This window comes from Aythya marila (genome assembly GCF_965140915.1).
Source record: "Aythya marila genome assembly, chromosome: 2".
Classification (NCBI taxonomy): domain Eukaryota; kingdom Metazoa; phylum Chordata; class Aves; order Anseriformes; family Anatidae; genus Aythya; species Aythya marila.
This window is the reverse complement of record NC_139043.1, coordinates 17628383-17653037: the sequence shown is the minus strand read 5'-3', so window position 1 is coordinate 17653037 and position 24655 is coordinate 17628383. Positions and strand designations below refer to the sequence as shown.

Sequence of the window (24655 nt, the reverse complement as noted above, 5' to 3'; positions counted from 1 at the left end):
CAGACACATTCCTATGGCAGTAATTAACCGGTACTACCACATTCCTTTTCCAGGTTATTTCAGCCAAAGAATTTGTAGACCAGAGAAGTCTCACCTCTAACCACCTCTGCTCGTTAGCCCTTAATGCAAACAGCTAAGTGCCTTGCTCCATTCCCTGTTAAAGAAAGCCACATCCTGTTGTGGTTGTTTCCCCTGTGTCACATCTTGAGAGCAGCCTCCCTCTCTGCTCAGCTGGGCACGCAACCAAGTCCAGATACACTTTCTACTGAGAAATGTCAGTCACAGATAATGTCCAAATTACTGCATCTTGGTAACTAGATTCAACCAAGAATCTTTGCTAAAATTTATTTTGGAAGAAAAGAACTTTTAGGAGTTTGTATAATGTGTAATTCAGGTTTCATATCTAATTTATTTGCCCTCTGTCAGTGATAAAGTCATGTTACAAACATTTGCTTTTTAGTACATTGCCTGGGATAACACAGCCATGGTTTTGCTACGTTAGCATTCCAAACTTCTTTGCCAAGCCAACCAACAAAGTAATGGACAAGACCTTTGGTTCACTTATATATTTATGAATGGAAAAAGTCATAATGTAAATTTACTTATTAAAAAAACTTGGGTACAAATTACACATACATAAGACCACCCATTTTTTGATTCACATGGACACCTTAGACCCAAACAACTCATTATAATAGACTTTAGTGAGAATACTCCAGGTAAAGATTACAACAATTGGAAGCATCTTGGATTTTTAAAAAAGTATATTTCAATACATAAGTTTGTATGCATGCTTTAAACAAATATAGTTCAAGAATGAGCAAAGAGTCTAAACAAAAAGTAATATGACCAGCACTAACATTAAACTTCTCATCCAGATTTTAATATGTTAGTCTAACGTAGTGTTAGTTACCATGCTGTACTGAAAAATGTAATGGCACAATCTGAATCATGGTTCATTAAATATTATACCCTACTTCCCCAGAATATTTAGGCTGGTCATAAAATTAACAATGCATAAGTAAATAAGTATAACCAGTTATAGACAGTTGCTTGTTTTACAAATTGCCATCAGGTTAAGACATACCGTCTCCAAAGACTTAGAGAGATGGACATTCAATCATACCATTAAAACAGTATGGCCTGAAGAAATGGGCACATTTTCTGAAAGTATATTAAGACAATTCTGTTAGCTTTTAGTTACCCCTTGTAAATAATCATGGTATGACTGAATACAAGACCCAACTTTGAAAAGCAAAGGATTTTAATCGGCATAGTGCATGATTGATTCGACGTAATTCCCAGGAAACAAGCCAGTTACTCGATTGCAAACTCCTTCATACCAGCCGTCATCGTTCTTCTTTATCACATAAATGATTGCACCCTCCATAAACGACAGCTCATCGTCTTTGTCCTTTGTATAGTCATATATAGCAACAACTGCGGAGTGAACAGAGGAAAAGTTTAGCATCACGCCAACAGCGCCAGTCGGAAATTCTTTTGAAGTACAATTGTATTTTGAAAAGACCAGTTTGCCATCCTGGGGCTTTCCATTCTGAATTCACAGGGTTTTCCTGATCAACATCCAGTACACAAAGTGACATTTCCCACTTCTCGCAGTACTGGCTACCAGTAAGTGGGCGGTGACTGCACTGAATACTCAGTAAACCTTCTGGTGTGGAGAGGTGCAGTTGGCTGGGACCCAGCAGAAGAGTGCACACGGACTCTTAAATTCAAAACTATGAAATAGGTGGTCCTCTAAGGTGGCAGTAATTTCTGGTCAGAGTACCTCAAGAGCATACAGATCCCTGCACAGGGATCTCTTGACTAGGAAAGCCTAAAAAAAAAACCCACCACTCTATAAAAAGGGACCTATAGGAAAATTTTTTACACAATGGCCCCTGCAACTATGCAGTGAGTGCTGCAATGCCTGATTTTGTATACAGAGCTGCTTAAGGCCCCTCTACAGAAGTGAATGATTTCCTGTCTTTTCTACAGAGTTTCTATGTGATGGGAAGTTTTGGCATTTCTTCTAAAGGGCTGCAATGAGCACAAGTGTTGAAGTTACTGCAGGAAAAAAGTGCAAGTGAATTTACAGCAACATCCACTATATTATGGTACCTGCCTGGTAAATGCATTACTCTTACCAACCTCCTGCTTACTGTGGCAACTAACAAAGCAGAGATCTCCCTAAGGAAAGGCAATGTCGCCACCTCTAGCACTGGAATTAAAAAATACCACCACGAATACACAAGCTGTGGACAGCACAGCCACACCCTCTAAAACAGTTGGTATAAATTTACGTGGTCGGTTGTACAGATTCCAAGAACCTACTATATTATACGTAGGTAAAATAATCTCAGAAACAAAATCTTCTCAGAAACCCAATGCCTTAATGCCTAGCAAGTAATGATGCAGCGTGTCAGTTATTTTCAACCCATGAGAATGCCCTGCACAGAGCACAGCCAGCAGGGAAGGTGGAGCAGAGCAGCTCTGTGGCTGCAGCTGTGACAGGTATTGCAGACGTCCCCTTCCGTACGCTCTGCAGTGCTAGCCAGGTCCTGAGAAAGCTTGTCACACTGCTGTTGACAAACTGGGCACTGTCCTAACACAGACAGCTCTACAGGCAGGAAATCAGCACCTCAGTTATTCATGGGATGAAGCATTTACTGCAGGAGTTTGGGTCTCAGCATAGTTACAGTCTGCTGATCTAGGCTCACTGCAAGTCCCCATGGAAGCCCCACTGCATTTCAGAGCAAAACGTCCACTGATCCACTCTGGCCAGCTCTCTGGTTTGACAGGACTGAGACTTCCTGGCATTTCTGCAACACTTTCTAGATGATTGCCCAGCAATCCTGAGGTAGCTTCAGACACAATCCAGCAGCTCGGCAAGGATGAAAAAAAAATGAAAAGCCGATTCACATCTGCTTCTCATAACTGTGGTTTTTTTTTTTTTTAATCCCTTCATTCTAGAATGCTTGAAGGTATTTCATAATCCTTCTAAAGAAGGATTATATTTTATCACATCAGGTGTAGCCACTGACAAACTACGAAAAGAACGGCTGGAGTTCCAACTTAGCAGGGAAAATAGTTGTTTTCACCAGACCCAAGCTAAGTCCTTCATCCTCTTCAGACCCCGTTAATCCTCCAGCACTGCAGTAACACGGAGCTGCCACACTTCTTACCTTTCTCTATATAGTTTTTAGGCGCCCAGGCAGGATCTCCATCCGCGTAGGGATCGCTGTACTGCACAACAGCAGCCTCCTCGTCCTCGTAATCCACAGGGGGTGGTGGCGGAGGAGGAGGAGAGTCATCGAACATCGGCATCTCGTCGGGGGGCGGTGGGGGGGGAGGAGTCGGGCTATCAGCAACTGGAAACGTTGGGAAATTGTGATTTTTTTAATCAAAACCAGCGTGCAGGCACAAACCAACCTGAGGCTGTAGCACTGTAAATAAAAGGGGTGGGGACGACGACACACACACAGCATGCACTATGATCCCATGCACTGATTAGAAACAGAGGCTCCGTATTAAAAGCTATGACATACAGCTACATTTGGTATTAGTGGTCAGATCTAGGTATAAATGCTACTAGAGTCGAAGCACATGCTGCAGGGCGTAAGCTGACCACCAGCAGAGAGGAAAGCTTCCTGCCCCGACGTCCCCGCGCCGAGGGCTAGCGGCAGCAGCTATGGGAGGACTCCGAGCGGCACCCTCTGAGCCAGGCAGCAACAGGCCTCTGGACTGCACCAGCAGCTCAATTTTTCAACAAATCCTTTGCCTAGACAAACATTTTCATTTGTTTCCAAACACTACTGCCTTGGATTCCTTCTCTCGCAGAGCTAGCCTTCAGGGGGCAAAAAGATCTGGTGCAGATCACGAAACCAGGAAGAGAGCAGAGTTTGAGATCTAACCAGGTAAGAGAAAGCCAAATAATCCTGCAGAAGGAAAGCTCTGTACAGATCCTTAGCTTCCAGACTAGCTTGTGCACATACACACATCCAGGATTCATCTCACAGATGGAAAACTACAACAGGCAGCTGCTGTTCTGGGGGGGAAATGTGCTCAAGGAATGAAGTGTGTAATCTAAAATGTCAAATCCCTGCCCTGAGATTCTCCAATCAGCACAATTACAAGTTGCTTTGGGAAAGGGAAAAAGGAGAAAGGCATTCTGGTACAAAGCACTCTTCAAATTAGCTCATCAAATTAATTTTCAGTTCCCAGCAGCTGGCAGCAAAAGGGAGAGGGAGAGGACTCAGATGCGAGCCATCGAGTCATTCCTCGCACTGCTCACTACACATCAACCTAGGTGTGAGCACCACGAAACCAGAAGTTATCAACAAGAAGTTACTGTCACCGAACGTGGCTTTTTCTACGGGAATACAGATTTAATTACGAGCAATTTGGGAGCCTGCACATTGAACACAGACACCGGGTGAACACCCTTGCTCTTGAAGGTTTGACTGAGGGAGCAGGGCATGTGCTCCAAAGGATGGGCGCGTGCTCCCAACCACGCCGCTAATTTTAGGGAAGCTAAGCTGACCTGCAAGGAATCAACACCACAGCACTGAGTGGAGGTCCACTTATCGCTAGTTACAGCAGCACTGAGAATTACAAGGGTTTGTAATTACCGGGGTTTCTTTGCTTCAATGCTCTTTACATCTGCCTGGCCGCTGCTCCAGCAGTGCCCAACCTTTGGGCTTCAGCCGCGTGCCCCTCATGAGTTGCTTGAGCTCCGCTGCCACATCCCGGCCGTGCTGGTACAGGGGAAGCCAAATCCCTCTCTGCAAGGGCCAGGAGCTGCTGGGGCAGCAGCCAGGGCAGCCCTGGCACCCAGCCTGCGCTGTCCCCCCTTGGGGAGCTGCTGCTCTTCCTCACCTGCAGGCCCAGCAAATCTGCAACGCGACCAGCTGGGCCACGCAGCCCACAGCCCCGCATCAGCAGGCTGCTTGCCACTGTGTCAGGGATCCCTCGGCCATACAGAGCCCCATTTGTGTCGCTTTGAGACAGACTAACAGAGTCTCCGGCCAGCTGAATGCTGTGTCTTGCCTGCGTTACTGAGCAGCACTCCCAGGCAGGCTTCATTAATCCACCGCAGACACACGACAACACGATTTATAAAGGGGCCGGGGCTGTGCAGTCTTCTCGGCACATCTCTCACAAAATGTATTTCTACCCTGAATTTTCATCTGCAGCCAGGAAAAGAGAGCATTGAGGCAACGCTCCTTTGGGATGCTGGGAAATCCTTACCTCAATGAATGCAAAAAGTTGTATTTATTCAACAACGAGTTGCTTATTTGAGAAGAACAAAAGAGGGGAGGAAATGCAAGCGTGGAAGTGCCAACACTGATAGACCCTAACCAAGATGCAGTGCTGAAACTGCGTGCTTCACGGGAAACATAAAACGATTTAACTTCACATTAAAACAAGGGGAGAAAATGGAACAGAAAATTAGACAAGTACCACCCCGTGGACATATCCCCACCTCTGGGATTTTAACCTAGACATTTCCTGGCTCTGAACATAAAACAGGCAGAATCTAGAATAGCATTAATTTTCCTAGGAGGGGAAAAAAAAAAAAAAACAGGGAGAAAAAAAAAAAACGCACAGAAATCCACTCTAATTGAGAAAGGGTAACCGGACCAGTATTTATACAGCTCCAAATTGAAACATCCTCTCTTGTATGTGCTCACATTCCTGTTCTTTAAGTGGGTACCAGCAGGGTCCTCTTTAAAGGACTGGGTGTGAACGTGACAGTGCAGCAGTCTACATCCGATCTGAGGTCTCTGGGCACACCAGAAATCCTCTCTGAAGGAGATACCCACAGGTTGGGCACAGGGCGCAGGAAAAAAGGAATAGGCTTGGCGTGTTTTCTAATCCATCTGCCCTAGAAGAAATCTGAAAGACTTCCACGTAGTGGGGGGTGTTGCTTTCCAAACCCACGGATCTTCATGATAAGGAAGGATCATTTTCCCACAAAAGACAAGCCTACCCACACGTCTCCTAACTCCACTCCATGTAGACAGTTGGTAGAAAAAGAGGCAGACAAAGCACACAACGCCAAAACTCAGCAACGGCCCCTACAGCCAGTTTTGCTGAGTGTATGCTTGGACTGCCACATGCACTCCCACCTCCAAGATGCAGCTCAAAGCTACGCTCATTAGGTAACTTTCCAACCCAAGGGACTATTAAAGAAGGAAAACAAACGGAACAATTCCTAGACCAGATTTCAAGCTTCAGCTATTTTTGCTGCAATCTCGATCCCAAGCCAGCTTTATTTCTTGTTGTGACACACACAAGTAAGTCTGTCCCTTTCACCTCGGCTCTCCCGAGTGCTGTGTTACCTCCAGGAGGACGATACGTGGCACAATTCAGAAGCAGGTGCCAATTTTCTCAAGTTTATCTGCAAGTGAAGACATTCAGCGACCTTCATCTTTAGGAAGTCTACCTCTAGGCCTGGCATTTTGGGACGGTTTGTCAACGCATCTTTGTGGCATGCTATTCTACAACGTGATTCTTAGCATTCACCTGGCAGAACACCAAAACATCTTTTTGAATGGGAACCATAGAGATGCCTCTTATCTCTAGGGGAATGCTCAAACATGAGCACTTAAAAGCTGGTACAGGAAGCTGGACGGCAGCACTGATCGCATCTGAGGGCCCCTAAGTACACGCTGGAGCATCACTACGTAGTAAGAGCCTCCGAGGTTCTAGCAGGCTTTGCCACGGTTCCCAAACACTTTAAGAAATGTTTTGCACTCATTATGTATGTTTTATACTCATTTCATGCCCTATCTACATTGTATTTACTCTGTTGTTTATAGAACTACAACATTCTCCTGTGACAGAGATGTCCCCACAGCAGGAGCATGACTTTACCCCTGTGCTAGCATTCGGGACAGAGCAGTCACCTGGAAGGAATCAAACAAAAACAGTAAGAGCAGAGAGACCAGTGGAAAACACCTTGCAGCACAGATCATAGCCAGGAGGCATCTCTTTCACAAACCTAACTGGCAAAGCTATGCTGCAAGAAGCTCTGCAGGGAAACCTGGCTAGAGGACACAAAGAAATGGAGAATCAAAGGCTGACGAGAGGAGAAATACCTTAGGAGCTCCTTTGTGGTGGCATTAGATCATAAGACTGCACATTTTCAATTGACTGTGTAGGTTCCTAAAAACTACTGGAGGATCAGAGCCAGTGGTTACGCAGTGCGTATTTTGACAGTCTACATAAGCCTTTCTAACGAAAACTAATCAATTATCCCTACTGAAGAAGCCTCAGGCAGGATGAACCAACATGAAATTAATATTTTTAATTAAGAACCGATTCTATATTCAGACCAAGCAGATGCCACGCATTTCACGCTGTATTTCTATGATAAATTTGCAGCTCAGATCTTAAATGGGTCAGTAATAATCATGCACGTTATAAAATATTGAAGAGTGTGCCCTTCAGCTCCGATAGCATATCGACACTAGAATGCAAGATGGTATTAGCTTCTGGAAAAGGAAACAAAATAGAGTCTGACTTGCCAGCCATGCATGCTAGAAGAAAGTAGGCTCTACCCTTTAACAGCTCAGCTTGTCCAGACTTACTGTTTTCCTGCACCCTGGCCACGAAGCCTGTGAGAGGTATCTGTGGAGTCAACTGAGGCATAGGGGGAGGGGGTGGAGCAATAGAAACTGGTAGCAACGCACACAGCATTTCGGGGGAAGTCAACGGACACGGGGGAAAAAGGAAACAAAGAAAAAAAAAAAAGGAAACAAACAAAAGCAGCCGTCAGTAACGAGGACCACAAAAAACAAAGTATGTAAAGAACAAGAACACACACACACGGAAGAACCTTCTTCAAGCTTGTGTTTCCAACAAGGCTGAATTCGTGGCTAGCCAATTGTGGCTCGAAAAGCAAAATGTGCCCGTGCCCATGCACAAAAAGCAGGGCACAGGCTGCGTGTCGGGGAGCTGCGTGTGCCAAGGGGACTGCTCAGCCTCGCTCGGGGAGCACACAACACGGGGCTTTCCATCATACTGCTCAAACGTAGGAGTTCTCCTTAAAATGCGTGCTACCACAAGAGGAGGTGATGCTGTAGAGGATGCTCAACTCCTCCTCTAACGTAAGAGCAGGGAGCTACACCAAATGCAGCGAAGCAGCCCTGCCGCAGAGCAACGACGACTGCTTTGCAAAGGCAACGATGCTGTCACATCAATGCTCCGTGTCTGCACAGGGAGCACCTCCTGTCATTTTGCTCTGCTCAGGCTTACGAGCAGGGCAGTGGAAAAATGGGAAAAGGGACCTCGTTGCTTGTTGGTAGGAAAACAGGAGCTCTATTTTGAATTATCAAGTCTTCTCTGGTTAGAGGCGCTCAGCAACTTAAGAATCTGGCAAAGGCTTGAATAGCTACCACTGACTACACTGGTGCCCAGAGCTGCCCAGGAAGCCACAAGCTCATCTCCTGTGAAGTATGGACCTCCTCAGAGAGAAATGAGGTGTGAAACACAGGCACCAGTGCTCAGAGGTGCTGGGCTGACAGCTGAGGTGTTCAACTCTTTCCTCTGCAAGTAGGAAAGAGGCATGGTGGTGGCAGGACATGCCATTTAAAGTACCAGCTCTGGTGGGACATCTCCCAGTGAAGGAGGGGGGGAAGAACAAAGCAAACAAACCAAAAAAAAAAAAAAAAAGGAAACAGAAAAAGAAACAAAAGAACATAACGCATTTGTTTATACCATGCCCCTTCCCAGAATTTCTCTTACACTGAAAAAGAGAAGTTCCTGTGAAGGTGGGAATTCAGCAGTATACTCCAGTTGGAATCAAATTTGAAAGAGGTTCTGTACTTCCAAGTATGCAACAGTTTTAAATAAAGCCGTAACTAAGATTAATGTTTGATGAATAAAAACAAAGCATTTAGTTCATTACAAAACCAATAATCAAATCAACTGTGTGGGGGAAACAATCAATAAAAGAGGGACAACAAACAGGTTTCTCACAAAATTGAAGTAAACATCTAAGAAAAAACAGAATATTTGTTAGCATGAGAAGTAAAATCTTAAAGAAACATGGAACCTAGATTTAATGTCAAGACAGTAGCATTAAAAAAAATCACCAGTTACAGAAATGGAGAAAAATAGTTTAAAGTAGAAAAACACCCATCAAAATACTGTTCAAAAAAAAATCTTGACAATCAGTATTTTGAAAACACCAGAGAGGCTAGACTAAGGAATAGCACCTGCATTTGAGCAAAAAATTGCTTTGGAAAACTACAACTGTTCAGAAACAGTGGTGTGCAGAGCATTCGAGGCAACTAAACTATTTCCAGGAGTAATGCCCTGTTTGTTCAACAGAATATGACTGTTTGAACAGGAAGGAGTTTCTATTGCTATGGTGAATTAATTGCAGGGAACAGGAGTGTGGAGGGAAATGAAGGGTCAGCGTGGGTCAGAGAGAGTAGCAGGAAAATTAGGATTGGAAAGAAAGCTAGAGAGGTACTGTGCCTGCATACAAAGATGTTTTTGGATAAATGTAATACTTGTGAACCTCTGAGAATACTCTTCACCTCAGTGTTTCAAACATTCCCTATCTATTCTTTCCTTAAGAGTAAATATACTAACAACCAGCACTCATCTGTAGTGAGCTTTAGCCTGAACATCTACGTTTTGTTTTAATGAAACATCACTTTGAAGTTTAAGGAGTTGGCACACCACCAGAAGCCACTGGAGTCCTATCACTCCTCTACGTATATTTGGTCAAAATTATCCTTGCTGGAGTTCTTCCTTGTGAAGCAGCAAGGCAGAAGTTCCTGATCTAAACCTAGCTTTCCACCAAGATCATTCTATTAGATCCTTATTTTTGCAGAGCTTTCTGCAGTCAACCTTGCTTGCCTTGCTAGGTGGTTAGGCAGAATGTTAGTGACTAAAACTAGCTCAGTTTTAGTCCCAAAACTAGCTCCACTGCATCCCATCCCTCATCCATCCTCACCTATTCTAGTCGTGTGGAAGCACAGAGGAGTTGTCTGCTGAAAAGAAAAGAGGCTGAACTCTTCTGTCCTTTCTTTAACAGTAAAGTTTCAAATGAAGAACAAAGGAGAAACTTGGAATCAGGAATAGGATTTGGGAATGAGACAGAGACAGGGAGAAACTATGTAATGGGAAAAGCTTGTCATAGGGGCGCTGTGCTCTGACAGCACTCTCTTGCCACTAGCCCAGTAGTGGAGGGAGTGTGCTACAAACACATTAGGTCTCCTGAAAAAAAATCTGATTTTAGTTTATGTTCCCCAAGCACACCTGAAATACTAAGTATAATGTGCCTATAATTAGATAGGCAATCATAATAATTTCTTGCCATGAGTAACAGCAAACAACTCAGGGGAAAAACAGTGTAATTGCATACAGTGCAATCACTTTACAACTTAAAAAGGGTTTTTCTTGTTTGTTTTTCCTTCTATTTTAGGAAAGAAAGCAATAATCTTATTGATGCTCTTCACAAATACGTTAAAATGTCATGCATGCTTTTACAATCATTTTGCTCAAAACAGTTTGTGATTTCAGAGCTCAGAAGCTTACTTGAATTTTGAGAATAAAGAGGCCCGCCATTAACATGAGGTTGAGCAGAAAATGGGGCAGTCACAGAAGGATTCCGTCTGTATCCACCAGAAGATGCTGAAGAAGTGGTAGAGTTGTGTCGCGAGATTTGCCTGGTCATTGTGCCATACTGGGAACCAGGAGCTGAACCCGGAGCAGCTGAAAAGCATTAGCCAGAGGAACCGAGGAGAAGACTTAAGCAGAGCATTACTTGGGGCAGAATGCAGAAAATAGAAAAAGCCCAGAACATGGGAATCACTTGATTACAGACCACCAATAACTTAAGGCAGTACCAAGAGATTAATAGAAAACAAACACCCCTGTTATAATCAATAATGAGAAAAAACACACAGGACATAAAATAACATTGATATAAAGGGCATTTGAGAAATGCTGGGAAAACTACTTTGACAGACTGGGTGGGACTGGGAAGTTGAGCCAGCTTCCAACTGGTAAGCATATCTCAATAATTCTACATGCAATACCCTTTATTAAAAAGCACACGCAAAAAAATCCACATTCTGCTCAAAGCAAACGTTTTCCATTGTGAACCAGAACTTGTCTCCAATCTAATATCAAAAATTGCTCTAACTAAACAGTAAATTAAATGACATGAGCTTCAGACACTTGGCATGTTTGCCAATCATGTTTGCTACTTGTGGTTTTGTATTCACAGAATTTATACTTCTACCAGATCAGTCACCAGTGCAGGCTGACAGAAAGACATGTCACTCACTCGTCAAGATGAACACCCATTTTTACCTTCCACATGCTTGCTGCACAAAATTCAACGTTAATAAAAACAATTTAAGCGCTCTTTTTGCATTAACCTCTGACAAATGAAAGAATCAAACCTTGCAAACTAATCAATCTCACACGTTGAGGTCACATGGATTCAATGCACAACTTTGCAATGTTTCAGTGCAAGAATTGTTTTGCAGTAGAATGTTCTGTGCTTTTAAATGCATACGTATATATCTTATATAACCATATAAAAATATATACAGGAATGCATACACACACATGTACACACACAAACTGTGTGTGACCAGAAGTTTGCAGTCCTGTAGTGCCATCCACAGTCACTTTCACTTAAACACTCCGGTAAGAGAAAGTGTAACAGGTTATGTGGGTCAAAGCCTCCAAAGCTCGTCTCTTAGCAAGATCAATGAATTTTGCCATCAGCCTGTGATAGGAAAGGGGTGGTGGTGTCTGTCTTTTTATACTTACTACTTTTAAATCCATTCCTAATAGCTGTATGTAATGTTTGAGGTAATTTTTCAAGAACTGTCAGCTTGTATCCACAGGTCTTCCAGTTTGGCATCTGCCTGCTGCAGCACAGCATCAAACCCAAGCCACTGTGACAGACACTACTGCCTTTCAATCACCTTATTCCCACAAGATAGATCACATACATCGCACATCAGCTTCCATTTTTTAAGTGAGAGTGCAACCATAGTGGCTTATTTTCAACTGCAAGAGTGATACAGCAGAATACCAACATTCAAGCTGATTTGGAATTATTATAGATCGGACTAATTAGATCTCAGCTTTATTGGGAACAGAGATTACAAGCAACTAGCAACCTCCCCCATACCTTGTGCATTTATCTTCAGAGGCTTTAACCACGGGAAATTAGTGAAGATTAGATTGTTTAAAGAAAACAAAAATCACCCCAGAATTGATTTGTGTACTAAAATCATACAGCACCCACTACAAACGAAAAAACAGCTTCGCTAAGTCCATTAGGAAGAGATGATTATTGATTATGCAGCACGACTGCAATCACTTCAGCATTGACACAAGTCTCACCTATCAGACTGCCCATCGGGAGAGGTGGTGGCAGTGGTGGTGCTGGCGGGGCTCCAGGAGGAGGAGGAACAGAAATGTGTGCTAATAAAATAGTTTATATTCCCAATTAGGCCATATATTAAAAAAGCAAATAAGAAAGCATGGGCACATGATAGGCTTCCCAAACAAATACAAAAATTCAACTTGAATCAACTGATAATAGCTCAGGCCCCGATCCTACACAGGGTTCTGTATCTGCAGATCTTTATTCCCATTGATTTCAATGGGATGACAGATGATAGTAAGATTCATGCCTATTTGTACCACTGCAGGGTCAGAAACACCTGGGAAAAAGAAAGGAAAGCCTACATGTGCATAAAAAATTGAAGACTTGCAACCAAGGAACAATGATTTAAGAGGTGCAATCGCATAAATACATTGCACCAAAATTCTGCTATTTTCCTGTACGAATTAATTTTATGTGCTTACAAAGACACAAATGTAAGCAAGTGTCAGAGTTGGTTTATTATCAAGATAATCCTGCAGTCTACTAATAAAGAAGGATGCTACACAATCACACAATTCATCATTATTAAAAACAGGAGGACATGTTTTTGGTGATGAGAGATCCTTCATGGTTCTATTTTATTGCTGTCCTCGAGTATAACACTTGTTCTCCTGCCTCTCACAATGATCCCCCTCATAGCTTAGCAACTCCAGACTGTAACAGAATAAATGACACTGGTGGATGAGTCTGAATTCTACCACTGGCAATTTTTTGTAGGTCATCTTCTGGTTTTTATTTGAGGTAAAGACTTTTATTTAATTAAGAACACACACAGAAAATCATTGGCAGATGGTAAATTAGTAGACTATTTTGGAAAAAAAGATTTCCCATCAAATATGTACTGACAGTTGCTGCTGCTTCTCAGGACACTCAGAAACGCCTACTTGTAGGCATGGCCCTTGAAAATGTACTGAAGCTTTAAAACATCATGCTCTTCCCCTTTACTGTCCCCTGTCCCACGATTGTCTTGTCAAAACATGGACAGACAAAGGTGTTTTAAGCATCTGTTATTCCATGAGTGATTGTTCTGTAAGTACTTCTGGTAAAGAATTAAAACTTTAGATGTCCCTCAGCACTCATAAGTGATTTTCTGACTATGACTGTGCTTCCGGACAGTTTCTCCTCCATTGTGTTCAGAAAAAAATCCCTCTGCAAACACATGACTGTCATTACAGCCTAAAGCTAACATGAGAAGAAGAGCCCCTCATACCTGGTCCAATGGTTGGCGGTGAAGGTGTAGGCACGGCAATGGGAATGCCAATACTGCTGCTTCCACTGTTCTCTCGACTGCCACTTCCTCCACTACTACCGCTGTAAAACAGAGGAACATTGAGTATTAGCACAGCATTCCTACAATTATCAACAGTCACGTTCCTTGTGTGAACTACGCTGGCCTAACTCAATTAGAGACTTGAAAAATCCACTTTAAAAAAAAAAACTGTCTCCACCTACAATCTCATACAGCTAATCAAGTCAGGATGCATTGCACTCCTAATAAATGGAATTAGCTAAGCTGATAAACATCACTACGCATAAAATGTCTAATTAAATGATTTCAGAAATAAAAAGGTAAGCAACCATACTAGTTCTAGGCAATGGAGTAACAACTGCAGGAATAGTTCAAGGTCCTTGTATTAATTAGAAGTATTAAGCTGGGGCTGGAAGAGTTCAAGCCTAAACTGTATATAATTTTTTAAAATTAGTTACGCTATCAGCTGAAGGATCTTTCCTCTGCTCAGAATAGCGCTTGAAAATAAGAACTTTTTAACTGAAATCAGCCACAATAAACCAAGCTGAGCAGACAGGAAATAATTTTCTGTATAGCCAATATACTTTTTCACATACACGTGCACATACTTTTTATGTACGAAATGTTTGTTTCTGAGATAGTCTGTAAGGTAACAGTACAGCCAGGTAGTAATTTGTCTTAGTACTGCATATATGATATTCAAATTCAAGGCCAGCAATAGAGATTTGTACAGAACATATTTCTAGTGAACAACTGAATAATGTTTCTGCACATCTTTCAGAGGCCGCATCATCTCTTTTCATTGAGGGAGCCGAAAAGGAATCAATCGAGGCTCAGATGGAAGCTCTCCTTATTCTTATCCATGAACATTCCTTAGGCCAAGGCTTGAATCTACACGGATTAAATGGTAATACAAAGAAAACTAAGTAGTCGATATGCCTTTAAGCCAAAACACCACTTTAACCCATTCATGTTAATTAAGGAGTACTCAGTGATTCTGTAGTTTATTTAAAACTCCTGAGTAGCTACAAATCAATGCTGTCAAGCGCCAAGAACAAATCATTCAAATATATCTGAAGAAAATAACACCGTTACAAAAAGAAAAGCAGTGATCTGAAATGGAAGCCAAGATAATTCCTTCAAAATCAGTGTTCTGTCTGCTGAGGACCTTGATCTTGTCACCATGGTTGCGGCTGAATTTCTAACTGCAGTCTACATAAAAAAAGATCTTGTGAGACAAGAGTAGGGAGCATTCACAGTAGCCAACTAAACAGATTAACAAGATCTTCACTGCAACCTGATTTAGTTGTCATTTAATTCTGATACTATTTCATGAACAACTGTGTCCAAAATTCTCTCTCAACCCCTCAATTAGAGACCTCCTGTGTTTAATTGCCTACTGGGAGTTAAAAAATAAATAAATAGGGAAGAAGCTGTCTGAAAAGAACTACTGTCTTATTTTTAACTACACTGAACTCTTTTATCTGCTTTTTCCCTGCAGTTTGAAGCCTCTGATACAATCAAATTGAAGAAACCAAACTTGCTCCAGAGGCTTGGAGAAAAATCCAGCCTTGCAATTTGAGAAGAAATTTACATATTAAAAAAGAAAAGAACAAGGTACACATGAACACCTTTCTCATCCCGAAACACACTGCTCTTTCAAAGCCCTTAAGTATGTGGAAACAACTGGCTAATGCCAATATCTGCTAGTAAGGTTAATTTTCTACTTCTATCATGCTAGCACTGATTACAAGCATTTAAGTTTTAGCCAAAAGAAAGCAATCAGCTCTTTCTGACTATCTTCATCACAGCATTTCTAATCAAGAGAAACTTCTCTTTGCAATTAGTGGTCTTGAAAACAACAATAAAAAAAGATATTCTATAAAGCTTAACTATATTTAGGATAAGATTAACAATGTACCTTTTAATTTAACCCAGTAGGAACCATCATCAACCCACTTCTCAACTGCATAAATTTTGAAGTTTTGCTTATTTGGGGGAAAAAATAACACCGAACAAAACAAATGAGGTCTGTGCTTACGGAATTATGTTGTTAGATATAATGAGGCTTCAATAAAGCACAAAAATGTTTCTGTGTGTTAGAGAAGTCAAACAATAACTATGGTGAAGTTCTGTGCATTAACAGAGTGGTAGAATAACTCACCTTTTGCCTTTTAACAAAAACCAAAAAAACAAAACAAAAAAAAAACAAAAACAAAAACAAAAACAAAAAAAAAAACAAGAGCACAGAAGTTCAAAGCTTTTCTGTGACTTCAGTAAGCAGCAGCATGCCAGGCAGGAAAGAGTCTGAGTGAGGAAAAAAGTGCTCTACCTGTGTGTTCTTGGTCTCTGGTTCAAGGAAGCTGTCCTTCCCGGGCTGTGCTGGCTGCCCAGTCTGGCAGGACTGGTCATGTAATCATTAGGAACTGTTGGCGGTTTGACCGGCTCCAGGGTTTTGTAAGGAGTATTTCGTCTGGTCAAGGAAAAAGATTTGAAGACAAAGATAAATGATCAGAAGAGCAAAAGGATAAATGCATGAAGTACCGATGCCATTTGTTTCCTTCAGTTTCCATGTGAGACCACTGCACAGCAACCCGCACTACAGCATATTAAACAAATCCCACCAGGGAGAGCTAGGGTGAAATCACCTTCTACTCTCTATAGTGCTCTTGGGTAGAAAGCTCCACACAAGTTGGCCTAGAGCACATAAACTGATTTAAGAAGCCTAAGCTAAATTTAACACCAAAAATCTCTTCGTTATCTACATACCATACAATAGTTACACCTGCATACTATTCCAGGGTTATCTTTTAATCCACTGCATGTGACCACTTCTTCCATGGTAACAACGTCCTCTTTCTCTTCCTCCCCTCCAAATGCGTAACTGTCCTAAAAGCATTCTTGGCTAAAAGGTATTCCACTCATTAAGACAGGAGCAAGTCTGAAAGATTCTCAGACCAAGTTACATTTGCAATCACCAGGGCTTTTCCTAGCAGCATTGTTTCATGCTCTAATCAAGCATATCACTTCAGCAGATCTTTAAGTGCTTCGCAGATCAGCTTCATTGTCTCCATCTTACAGACAAAGAAAGTGAAGCTCGGAGACTTCCAAGGTCACGTAACAGGCTGCATCAAGTCAGAAATATAACACAGATCTTTCCAGATCTGTTTACCCGACCCGTCGCTGCCTCAGGAACAGCCTGAGTATTGTGCTCAACTGCAGAGCTCCTCGGTTCGCGCTAGCAACTGAGAGATCCCTCGCAAGACACAGGATTTGGCAAAGCACCAGCTAAGCAAAAACAAAAATAGTAAACTACTGGCATTTAATCGTTTCTTCGCTTACTGGTTATGACCGAGCTGCTGAGTGCCATGGCTTCACAGTGTTTTAAGGAATGTATCCACTTCCTTTTCACAATACGGAACAAAACAGCACTAAATTTTAACTACGAAGTTTTATTATTAAAACCTCTCTAAATAGAAAAACGGAAACATCATCACTGTTTGCACGAGCTATGGTGTTTGTAAATTAGTTTGTCTATACAAAGAACTGCAGATGAGTTTGATACGCAGATTGCTACCACCTATAGAGCTGCCAAAAGAGATCAGCCATGGGAAAAATAAATTTCGTATTCCAGCTGTAAGAGATAGAGCTCTAAATGCCACCAAATCAAATGGTAAGCACGGAAGATTTTCAATGTGCTTCCAACAAAAACAGCTTTGAAAACTAATGTTTTAAAGTGTTGTCGGTGGAAATGCACTGGCAATAGGAAATGCAGCCCCTCGGCACTATTTGTTTTGCCAATCGGATTTAAATATCCTATCAAAAGCAACCCCCTGCTACGTCCTCCAGTTCAGCCAAGCTTCAGTTCCTCCTTGCTCTTCTCAACTTCATTGAAGGACTCAAACTCCCAAGCACCAGAGAAGCAAAAAATAATTTCTTTCTGCCTCCTGAGTCCAATCCTTGCCTTTGTTTCTCTGTCTGCTTTACATGGGGGAGGACAACAGCCCTGTCCCCGCACAGCCCACAGCTGCCCACCTCACCGTCCCCTAATTCTTGCCACCAGGGAGCTGAAGGCAGCCCAGGGCCGTGCTCTGCTCCAGGTCCCTCACGGTGCAACTGCACCTACTCCCTCCATCCAGCTCCACTCGTTTTGTCCCCCGGTGGATTTCCAGCCTGAGCAGCTCCGATGAAGACCCCCCTGCTGCCATTCCTTTCATTTTGCAGCTCAGACCTGCGAGCAGGGCTCCCCTCACTCCCCACAGCCTTCCTTTGGACAGCCCTGCCTTGGAGGGACGAGCTGTACAATAGGCAGCACGTACTTAAAGGCCCGTGTTAGACACCAAGCTTGTTCTGATTTTACACGCTTATCTCTGGTTTTGCAGATCAAAGGGAGAGGAGCAGCATCCTTGCGGTTTCTAGCGATTTTTCCTGCATATGTTAGGGGAACCAGTCATGCCGATGATATTTCGTGCCTTGGCAGAGCGCGGCTGCTCAAGACAAGAGCTTCCTGAACAAGAAGGGCAGATAGGAATCGCTGTACGAGCCCACATTATTCCTCCCCCTCAGCCAACTGCTGCCTCTCGTCAAGCTCATCTGGAAATGACGTTCAGCTGATTAATCCTTATCAGGCAGCAGCGGAGGCAACCAAACAGCTCCGGCTCGTTCGGGGGAGCAGGAACGAGGCAGCTCACCAGTGCATCAGCGCCGCTGCTTCACTCCCAGCGTCCAAGAGGACATGAAAGCCTTCCCCAGCTTCCCGGGGCTGATAAACAACTCTCTCTCAGCCGGGATAAGAGAGACAATTGGAATACTGATTGCGTGCCCTCGAGCAATGGGAATTTTCACAAAACATGCCGAGGAAACCCCTAGGGTAATTTCTCTGTAGAATACACAATAAACACAGCCATCTTGAAGCAGCAAATCAGGATTAAAAATCACTAAGTCTTTGACAAAAGCAGTTGCTGCTCCTGATTTTCCTCGACCGCTGCTCCTGTTCTGTCTCATTATTCCTCATGTTTCCAGCTCCCCACTTCTTCCAGACAACCTACCTGAAGCCAATACAACCACACCAGCCAGCTTTGCAGCGCCTCAGTCTCCCACAGCATCAGGGAAATGCTGAGAGGGACAAATAGGTAGATCTTGCTTCGGATGGCTTCTGGAAGATGGGCATACAGAACGGCGTGGCACATGCTCTGAGCTTTTCAGGTATTAATGCTTCGGTCCCTAGCAACAACTACTTGCTGGCACACAATGATAAGCAGATTTCCCTCCCCACAGGTCCACGGCAGTGAAATTGATGCTACGGTAGGGAACTGAAGTCACAGGGGGACTTGGGGAAAGCAGCATCTTTCCTCGTTTAAGCATGCAAATAAAAATTCACCAGCCAGTGAGAATCAGTGTTGTCTGTGTGTTAACAATGCCATGAATTTTGCTGAGATAATTTAACAAATAGGGCATCAACAGCCACTTCTTATCTCTGTAATATTGAGAAACAAGCAGACAAAGACCTTCAACAATGAAGTCCTTCCCCCACTGAAGTTAAAACCTTATTGATATTCTCTCATGTCACCAGAGATTTCTGTCCAAAATTCAGGAATAACAACAGTCTTCTCATTCACCCATATCTGTAATAAATCCTCTCCCTCATGAAAAGTGGCTCTTTCGAAAGGTCACCACGAAAATAAGAGGCAGTGCAGCTGAAAGGGTTTATACAAAAAAAAGCAATTGCGTTATTTGCTGAAGGCAATCAGAACCACCATCCATTCCACCTATTTAACAAAACCCCACCACGGGCACAATTAAAACTATCTATTACGCAGGAGGCACCAAGCAGCTTTCATTCTTACCCCAGAGTTCCCCGGCCTGACATGGGAGGACTTGGTGGTTTTTGTGTAGGCGGATTTGTTCTTGACAAGGTGCCAGTTCTTGCAGGCTGGTTATTTCCATGCTGAAATAAGGGAAAACATGATTTTATTTTTATAACGGAGCAGCTCTATTATTGACAGTTTTTTGTTTTTTGTTTTTTTAAAGTGTAAGAATATGAAGTGAGAATTCCCAGACAGCTGTCAAACAGCAAGTTTTTAGCTACACACAAGACAGATACCAGTATATACGAGTCTAAATACAAGCTTAATGTTATTTTTGCTATTAATTTACAACAGACATCAGAAAGCTAGGCAGTTGACGGGTTCATGCACAAATCTCTTATCTCTCTTTTCTTTAGGGAGAAGCCACATTTGTGTTCGTCCCGATTTGAGTGTTAATAATTTAACCCAAACTTTAACGCTGACGGTACAACACAGTCAGCATGGGCCCAGAATTGCTCAGTTTGCCCCTGCTATTTGACTAGCAGAGTCATTCAGGTTGTCTGGGAAGTCTCCTGCAAAAAAAAATAATAAAAATGTAAGTGGAGGGAATCAAGGCAGCTACTGAATTCAGAGCAAAGCACTACACGTGTTAGAGAAATTAATGTATCTATGTGTGAATGCAGATGTCAATGTATCACAGATAGATTGACACACGCTAATCGCTGTAAATAAAACAAAAATCAAGTACAGCACGTTTAATCTAAATATCCTATGGAAAGCAGAGGAGAGCGTAAGAGCGCGCTAGTTTTCGGTTTTAATGGCTCTGCAGCCTCTACTATCAGTCACATGAGGCACTGTGGGTCAAAGGAGAAATAACACTTCTTACCTTGGCTTTTAGCCACTTAACGTTGGCAAAAAAGGGGGGGAAAAAGGCAGAAATTAATGGCAGGTCCATCACAACTGGCAGGACAGGTTAAACTACAGATAATCACATTCAAAATATCATTTGTGCCTACTGATAATTAGCTCCATCCCAGTACACTAACAAAGATGTAACTGGCTCACATAGTCCCAAGGCAGAACTTGCAAAGATGAAACAACCCAAAGGAAAAAACAAAAAAACAAACAAAAAAAAAAAACAGTGGCATCCCAATCAACTTAGCTCAGCTTTGATGGATTTGTTTGTCGGATTCCTCATGGCCAGGAAAGGGTTGAAGGGCCCTCTGCTGACTAGTCAAGTCCAAAAGCAGATCAATGCCATTGCAATGGCAACGTGCACTTAAGGATTTGCTCACAAAACCACAGCTGCAGCTATAGGGTGCAGAATGGGCTGGCCTGTTGTTTTGACACTTAACCTTCACGTGTTTTGAAGAAATCCTAGCTGCTGTGCTGAATGGTAAATAAAGGAAAGGGAGTCCTCGGATGGGATGAGCAGCAGAGCCTTTCACCTCTGCTTTATTGATGGAAACCTGCTTCAAGCCAGCACAGCGCTGGCTGCTCAAATCTGTGCTGGCAGTGCTCTGATGATTGTTATTCTGAAATTTTAGCTTAGCATCGAGTCATTATGTGACTCCGCTCTATCATTTTTACAGCCTTCGTGACTGCAGAGGAGAAGAAATTTGAAAACTTGGCCTCCGTTCTCTAAGCAAAACTCGCGTAATTTTTCTAATTCCAAGTTGAGTTTTAATTCCATATTGAGTTACTTAAATTTGTTGAGGGGGCAGGGGTGAGGATTCTTCTTTTTTGAATGGGAAAAAGGGGCAGTTTCACTGATTAAATAAATAAATACATACATACATACATAAATGCATAAATAAATAAATCCTAGTGCTGTTTTGGAGGGTGTTTAGAAATAAACTCTCCTTTCCAGAACAGGCCTCCTAAGGCACAGCTTTACAAACTGCAGTTTGCAGACCTTCTTCTCCTCCAAGATGCACAGACTAGTCCAAAGCAGTTCATGCACTCAGAAAAAAAAATAATTACGCTTTCTAACGATGTACATATGTAAGATGGATTTCTGACGGGGCCCGCACAACCAGCAAGGAACAGCTGGGATTTTACAAATCAAGAGGTGGGAAGCCACTGCCCTGAAGTTATTCATATCACAGGAGCAGAAGCCCAAAGCCCAGTCCAAAACCCAAATGAAAAAGCTTAGCTGCAGTATGTAAACGTGGAGGGCATCCCATTCGCTCCCAGTCTGGGCAGAGGTTCATCAGCAGAGTGGCAGAATTAAAGCATTTCAACCACTTCTGTCCCCACATGCTTATTTTGTGGATAAACACGAAGCTCAGTTTCCAGGATGCCTGGGTACTCTTTCAAGTATTATATTTTTAACTCAGGCTCGCAGCGATTACATTTGCTTTCCCTTCTTCCAGGACTATGTGACCCTTCCCCTTGCTTCACCAGTTGCCAAGGGCAATAGCATAATACCAGGAATTTGTTAAAAGAAACCAAATAGTGAAACTGTCGCCCTGTTCCCGTCCTCCCTCCCCCAGCAGCCAGACAAAACCCTCACGAGGCTTGCAAGGAAGGGTGGCATGGTTCCTTACCCAGCCTCTGCTATTACAAATAGCAGAGAAAAATTTAAAACCCCAAAGCTTCCTCGCTTTCCTTCCCTCATGCGGTGCCGCTCAGCGCTCACGGTGAGTCTTTCCACCCCCTCCTTAATCACTGCTACACTCTGCCTCCGCTGCCGCAGCACCGTGGCTGCATCCAGCACTGAACCTGGCATCCTCATCTCGTCTCCTACCTTCCTCCACTGCTCAATTCACTAAATGTGCATCTTGAGTCCACCTCCTGGCCTTTGTTCCTGTCCGTATGGCTCCATCAGGTGAGCTTCGTCACCTTTGCTACCAATTAAATAATACCCAGATACACAAACACACAGATTTTATTTCTTATTGTGCAGAAGAGTTGGTAACCACTGTCCCCCTGCTTTCAGTAAGAAGCTCTGCAGAGCCCTCTGTGCTGCTGTCAGTATAAACAGGAGTCACAGGGGCAGGAAAACACAGAGGGAAGGAACACAAAGGGAACGGGGACTCTGAGGGGAGAGGAACTCCTGATCCTGTAGAGAGAAGTATGGGAGGAACGCAAATGAATCAAAGCGAGATGAGCCATATGGCTATTTAATCACGGTTACTAAGCTAATTAATTAGGAGGAGCCATTTTCTTGTATTTATTGGCTGAGCTCACGAGGTCAGCCTTGCTGCCTTCCTTGGTCTGAAACCCAAACTCTGTGCTCTCTAAACAATCCAAAAAATTGCTTAGATCCGGGAATGGTTTAGGCAGCAGGGTCTAGACTTGCTATAATCTCAAGAAAAGTGGGGGAAAAAAAGCAGAAAACCGAAAGGAAAAGCAGGCATATGCTCCGTGTGGGTTCAGGCATCTCTCTCCAGCTGCCTCCAGGCCAGCCAGCTGGCGGAGCACAACCAGCACCCCTGAAGCGCCGCATCAGCACCACAAAGGTCAGAGGCTGGAAGGAAGGAAATGGAGGCAGGGCACGAGGAAGGTTCACAGCTTGAAAAAAGGAGAGGCTGTACTGAGAGGGAGCTGTAAAATTAGAGACAGGAGGTGCAAAAGGCTTCAAAAAAGCTTAGTGGGACAAAGAGCAGCACTGAGGACTCCTACAGAAGCTGTAAGAAGCACGGCTCCCTTCTTCTGCTAGCTGTATTACCAGAGACAGTCTTGAGGCAGACACCAGCATCCTGGACAACACACACATCAAGACAAAAAGAGTGCACAGGCTTGCTGGGGGCGTTTGTGATGCTGAGGCAGAGAACAAGACGGAGTAGGATGCTCCCAGAAACAAGCTAAGTGGTAGGAAGCAGCAGTACTGGCTGGGGTTTCTTGCGAGCATCCTGGCAGAGAGGCGTTTTCAAGACAAGAACAGGGCCATTTTGCCGTTCCTGGGAAAACCTGCCAAGCGTGTAGATGAAGTTTTAAGGGCTGACACAAATTTAAGAGACAGAAAACACAGGTTTAGGTTCAAGAAAGAGGAGCCAGCCCCCTGCATTTCCATATGAAGCAGCAGCACACCTGCAGGGCTTTAACTACTAAGGAGAGCAGGGTGGGTGAGGATGGAGAGCCAGCAGTGAGCTGGGAAGAAGTAATGTAGAGTGGGCAAAACCAGGTGTTTGTAACAGCCATGGAAGGCATTTAACAAAGGCAAAAGTACAGCTGCTTTTGTAACTGATACAGGGACTTCAGAGAACCTGGACTGGGAGTTTTAAATGTGTTTGGACAGGGCAAACAATGCCCTGGGACAGCCAAGTGATGACTCTAAGTAAGACGCTGACTTGCTTAAGGCAACTGTTTCAGCCTGCTCCATTCCGACAGTCCTAACAGGCCAAAAATGAACTGCAGAGAGGCAGGACTGTAGGGCTGTGCTGTACACAGCCAAAGGGACAAGGCCATGAATGGCCCGAGATTCATGACCAGCATAAAAGGGCAGGGGTCTGAGGCCATCAGAAGTATTTGGTAGCCAAAGGATGTCCAGACATCTGAAGGGCTCTGCCAGCTGGCCTCAGGAGGCAGCCATCTACAGAACTGTTTTTAATAGTTTCCATGCCAAGCAACAAGTCATGGGGGAACATTAGTCATGATTCAGGGAATCAGAAAGCTATTATTTGAGTTGCAAATTGTGTTTGGAAAACTCCAGTTATGAACACTGCACATAACTCACTTATGTGAGCAAACCTATCTGCAAGCACAGAAATACAAAGGGCCAGCTGCAACAGGAGCAAAACTCTCACCACACTGAAGTCCAGGACCTTCTTCCATACAGTTCAGGTATGAACTCTCCAGTCTGACACTGCAGCGGCTTTAAATTTCTGGGCAGGTCGGCTGTACCTCCCCTGCTGTATGCTGCTGCTATTTTTCCAGCTCCTGAATTTCAAGAGCCAATTTCGCTCTGTACTCCGCCGTACCTAGCGTCTCTGGAAGCAGTCATTAAAGGCTATCCAGGATAAATGCTGACAATAGGGAAACAAAGGTTTAGAAACTGCTGTTGCTCTAATCTGCATTAATAGAAGGTGTATGGCTAACTCGGAGCTTTAATATGTATACTCTGTAAAGGCAATAACCAGCCTTAGATCTGTTGTTACCTTTGGCCAGTAATCACAGTCACCAGCTGCAACAGAAAAGCACAGGACTGCTCTTGATGACTCT

General features: G+C 43.4%; 1 protein-coding gene across 12 annotated transcripts in view; it reads right to left on the bottom strand.

Annotated features, from left to right (window-relative positions):
- Positions 1-373: 373 nt before the first annotated feature.
- Positions 374-24655, bottom strand: part of ABI1 (abl interactor 1) — a 76851-nt gene continuing 52569 nt past the window's right edge. The window contains exons 4-12 of one of the 12 annotated variants that reach the window (XM_082753832.1): positions 20376-20390; positions 19529-19629; positions 16015-16155; positions 13644-13744; positions 12388-12468; positions 10558-10734; positions 7596-7682; positions 3186-3371; positions 374-1440 (exon numbers count right to left, since the gene is read on the bottom strand). In XM_082753832.1, coding sequence (XP_082609958.1) covers positions 1265-1440; positions 3186-3371; positions 7596-7682; positions 10558-10734; positions 12388-12468; positions 13644-13744; positions 16015-16155; positions 19529-19629; positions 20376-20390 — 1065 coding nt within the window. In that variant the 3' untranslated portion in view covers positions 374-1264. The remainder of the gene's footprint in view (positions 1441-3185; positions 3372-7595; positions 7683-10557; positions 10735-12387; positions 12469-13643; positions 13745-16014; positions 16156-19528; positions 19630-20375; positions 20391-24655) is intronic. The other 11 variants (XM_082753838.1, XM_082753840.1, XM_082753836.1 and 8 more) reach the window with 11 other exon arrangements.